Source organism: Pinus tabuliformis, chromosome 7 (genome assembly GCF_031772625.1).
Source record: "Pinus tabuliformis cultivar Carrire ecotype Pingquan chromosome 7, CPIR1, whole genome shotgun sequence".
Lineage (NCBI taxonomy): Eukaryota > Viridiplantae > Streptophyta > Pinopsida > Pinales > Pinaceae > Pinus > Pinus tabuliformis.
In genome coordinates, this window is record NC_142293.1 from 1,599,540,355 (window position 1) to 1,599,545,416 (window position 5,062).

A 5,062-nucleotide genomic window follows, 5' to 3' on the forward strand; every position below is an offset into this window, starting at 1 on the left:
TCGGTCTATAAGGTTTGAGGACATATATATGTAACCTCATAATTTGTGAAGGTTGAATTCTCTTTTGATGTTGTGATCTGATTAATGTTGCTGGAGGTTGAGTCATTGGAGCATATATATTACAAGAAGAAGTCTTATGTATAAAATTGTTTTAAGGCCAAGGAACTTGATCATCAAAAGGATACATTAACATGAAAGTTGTCCATAAATATTTGAAGAAAACCATTGAAGTCACCTAGATACTTTTTGTTGATATGTCCTCACTATATTATCTCTTGAAGTTAAAGATCAAAACTTAAAGATATCGGAGCTAATATAGGCCAAGTCATTGTGCAACTAGGAACTTACAATGTTCATTTCAAAGAATAAGTACTTCTACATAGTAAGAACGAAAGAATAAATCCTCCAAGACCGAAGGATCTCAGAAATAAATTCAAATTGCCTCATTCAATGGCAAAACTAGCGAATGTTTCCTTCTTCAAGAAATCTACTAAAGTCTCTTTTTTTTTTAGGTTTGAATATATCTCTCTCAATCCAAATTGAAAGCAAGTTGGAAATACATCTCAAAGTCTATGTCATATAACAATTTTTATGTGTTACTCTTCCACTTGTAATTCAAAGAAAGTAGAAGTGGATATGTTAATACTATATCGAAAGGAATGAATGATAGGCACAAAACCTTGTGAATACACTTGAAATTTCCAGTGAATTATTACATGTCAACAAAAGGAAAAATATCAATACAATAAGAAAGTCTATAATCATCTAAACCTAGAAGATATAAAGGATATGAGTAAAAGAAATATCCTTACTTGAATTTGATCATCTGCCAACATCTTGAGATATAATGACAATAATATTTTTACATTTTGAAGATGAGTTGTGTTAAAACCTTATAAACAAAATATATATCCATCACCTTTGCAGAAGTATCTTGTCAAATGTATATGCCCTGAACCTTGGGGTTGAACTCAAGGAAGTTAAGAAAATCAATTGCAAGATGTTAAATTCAATTGGAGAACCTCTCATTACTTGGATTGAAATAATGAGATGTTTGGAATATTTTGATTGTCGTTAAAGCATGGGAGGCACAATAGATATTTGAAGATATAGGGTTTGAAAGACTGAAAATCCCTAGGGTTTCTTAATACTAAAAAAATATGGGGTTTATAGACAAAACCCTAGATTGAACCATCACTTGTGTAAAGAGCATATTTTTCTATTTTGGACCGTATGTAAACCATATCAGGCAAAAACAGATTTGACAAGAAATCCTTAGGGTTTATGAACAAAACCTTAGGATTGGATGTTTCCGCTAAAAGAAGAAACTCTAGCTATTGCAAAGAAGGAATGACATCATGATGAGGCCACTTCCTCTGCAATAAAATACTAGAACAGAAGGATCCGTGTCATTCAATTCAATAAAGTAAAAAATAAAATTCAGTATTTTATGTATAGCCAAATTATCACCCTAACCTACCAAACCGTGGAGGATAAACGACAATAACGTAAACGATACAATGTTGTCTAAACTGATAAAGTTGTGGTCTATAAATGACACAAACGTACATGAACTACTTAAACGAATAGTGACATCTTGTTCTTCTGATTCCATTTGAAAAAAAAAATTGTAGAATGATATTTGAAATGATAAAAAAATATTTAGCCAAACCAAATGAATTTTAAAAGATCCCAAACTATATATGTTATATATATGACACATTAAATGACATTTACAAAGTACCAAATTATACATAAGCTTAATTTGATTTCATACTTTAGGAATATTTAAGAAATAACTAAAGAATATTACATCTCCCATTGAGCGCAACATCACGAAAGACCTAAAGAAAATGAAATCCAGCATTTCCATTATGGATATTTGGAAAATGAATCCCTAGCACAAGCCAATGATTAAGGCATCAATAGAATATTAATCTAAATTCATGTGGAAAGTTGTAGTGACCAACTTTTAGTAGTATGCGAAAAGAAATAAGAGTTAGACCCCTCTACTCTTGCTAACCATCAAATTTTCAACTAGAATGTCCATTACTACTCGGTCAATGCTATATCCTACTATGAATGCAAGAAAGTCGAGGTCAATCCAACTAAAAATTCAACTAGAATAATCTAATTAGACTAGAATGAAGTTAAGGTGATAGGAGAATCAAAATAGGCCCTCATTAGGTTCTCCGCAGACCCCCAAATCTACTAAATTATGAACATTGTGGTCATGGGCATCCATAAATTCTTTGCATGCTAATTGCAGGGATTGGTCTAGTAAACTCAAAGGATATTTTGCATCAAATTCGTCACATCTTTGGATTTCGTTGAAAGGAGTACTCTACAAGAATAATATATGAGAGAAAAATATCTGAAGCATAATTTCACCTTTTTAGAAGCACCCAATGAGCCATCAACTATAGAATTTTCTATCTTAGGAAGTTATATGGTAGAGACCTTTTTTGAGAAATTTTATGTTCAACCCTCATTAATCCCTAAGCAACAATGATATGATATTACTCTTTCCATGCTAATGGAATGCCAATTATGTGTTAGAAACCTAAAAAGTTTCCCTCTTGAAGCTAAAAATATGATCATAATTATTCATCTAGGTCCAAATCTAGATATTTGAACCTTTCCCTTTGACATAGCTAAATTTGTTAAAGGTGCAAGTGCCAAGTATCTTATTACTAAGCCATTTAGGAACAAGACCTCCATCTCACGTAGGATGGAGTTTGAATGTACAAACAATACTACTGAGTATGAAGCCCTAATTCAAGGGCTTAACATATTCCTAGATTTATGAGTCTAGATCCTTCACATTTATGGTAAAGCCCTAATTCAAGGGCTTAACATATTCCTAGATTTAGGAATCTAGATCCTTAAGATTTATGGTCACTCGGATTTTTTTTTTAACATGATCGGATACTCATATATTATAAAAACTGAAGGGACCAAGTCCTGTTACATCTGGGAAGAGAAGAGAGAGAGAAGAAGGGGGATTCCAAAATGGGTTTGAAGACCTTGGCTCCTTGTTGCTTGAGTTGAGATACAGGTTGAAAAGGAAACAGCTATATTGCCTTACATATGAGCCTGCTAATAGACAAAATTTACAAGACATTTAGACAAATTACTCATGCTGGTTGACCGAATCATCATACTGCAGTTCTTGCTTTGCGCTGACTCTGGTGGAATTCTCGGCTTGCATACTTTGAGTGAGCGTGTTGATATGGGCAATTGCCTCCTCCAAATGTTTACCTCTTAGATCTACAGTCAGCCTGAAATTCTTCTTTGAGCTCGGTGAAATGTTTCACAAACCGGGCTATCATAAAGCAATGAGCCTTACAGAGCGTACATGAGCTGTTCGTGATTACTCTGTCTAAGGGATTCTCGGCATGTTCATCATTTTCCGGATTTGAGGCCATCTCGGAGGAGGTATTAAGAGATAAGAAACGAAGAAAAGGGGCTCTGAGAGAGAGAGGGAAACGAGAAATGGGAGAGCAGAGGGGATGAAGGCGGGAATCTGCGCTAGGAGAGAGCGGCCAATTTGTGGAAAGAACCAAAATACAGGATTGGTTATGATAAAGCAACCAGAAATGTGGAATGCTGAATATACCTTTGAAAATTGCAGAAGGAGATCTCGTTGAAGCAATGCGTTGAAGACGACCATTGTTGCTGCCAATCTTCTGAGACTGGATGCCAGGGACTGTTTCTGTCCTTTGCTGTTTGAGAGGAGGTGTGAATCGGAGATGGACAGGGAAGGGAAAGATTTGAAACTCAAGGGAACAGGGCTGCTGTCTACTACTATTGCTACGAGCTTCCGGGAGCAGAGAGCCATTCACTGCTCCTCTGCTTTGCTTCTGAGAGGGCGTAAGAGATCTGGGATGAGTGAGGGGAGTGAGGGGAATATATAACATCAAGATAGGCTGAGCAATCAGGAGGTACGAGATATGCTCAAGGATTTGGGCATGCTCTAAATCATGCTGAGAATCAGTGATGCAGTCTATAAGGATTGCGAAGGGACACAAACCTGAATTCCGATATGTGGGATCACGTGAAGCTTGGTGTGATCGAGTCACTAGAGCGGGCTGGAGAGCAGACTGAAAGAAGGTAGGAGCACAACTCTCGAAGGGTCTGTAAGAGATCTTCTTGTCAAGATTGAGGCAGAAAAAGTCTAGATTTAGATGATGACTGAAGTGACTTGGTTTCAGGAGCATACTGATGTTGCTATTCAAAGGATTTGGCGAACAGCTTAGACTGCTATGGAATTGCTTTGACGTAGATGTGTTCATTTTCTCTAATTTGTCCACTCTGTCTACTAGTGGCCTTGGAGGCGTAAAAGTCCGCTTCGCTGTTGTTTTCTCTTAAGACATGCTTGAACATCGTGTCTCCCATATTTTTGAGATTATCCTGTGTCCTGAGCTTTATATTGTTGAGGGCTGCTTTATTAAATTCTGTTCCCGAGACCAAGGTCGAAATAATGATGGCCGAGTCCCCTAGAATGATAGGATTTCTAATTCCCAGCCTATTCAGAATGGTGGTGCCAAGTAGAAGGCTATACGCTTCAGCCACGTTGTTGGAAACTTTCCCCAGACCCCATTCATAGCTTACAGTAGTTTTTCCAAGATGATCTTTTATGATGCCCCCTGCACCAGCTTTCCCTGGGTTGTTCTTAGATGCGCCATCGAAATGCAGGGTAGGGCGCTTCTGATCTAAAATCCACTGTTTAACTTCATCCTTGGATCCTCTGAGTTTCCAGTGCATCCTTTTCTTTGGGGCTTTTGGTTGAGAATGTTGATTGTTGGTATAGCTGAGGCTAAATTTATTGTACCAATCCATCTCTTCTTGATGCCAGCTTGACTGATCTGGGAGGTCGATGAGATTTGTGCTTATTGTTTCTAAGATAATGGTTGTTGTTTTAGCTAGGATGCTGGCTGGATTGGGCTTTTTATTGTTGAAAACGAAGTTATTCCTGGCTAACTAGATTTGCCAGCATAGGGAGGCTGGAACGCATTTCCACAATCTGCTGATATTGTGCTTGCCTTTCTTGGGGAAGGGA

General features: G+C 37.1%; 1 protein-coding gene across 1 annotated transcript; it reads right to left on the reverse strand.

The window, feature by feature from the left end:
- Positions 1-4,263: 4,263 nt before the first annotated feature.
- On the reverse strand, positions 4,264-4,842 carry LOC149254241 (uncharacterized). The gene has a single exon (XM_089454732.1). The coding sequence runs from the start codon at positions 4,840-4,842 to the stop codon at positions 4,264-4,266; it is 579 nt and encodes a 192-aa protein (XP_089310858.1).
- Positions 4,843-5,062: the final 220 nt, after the last annotated feature.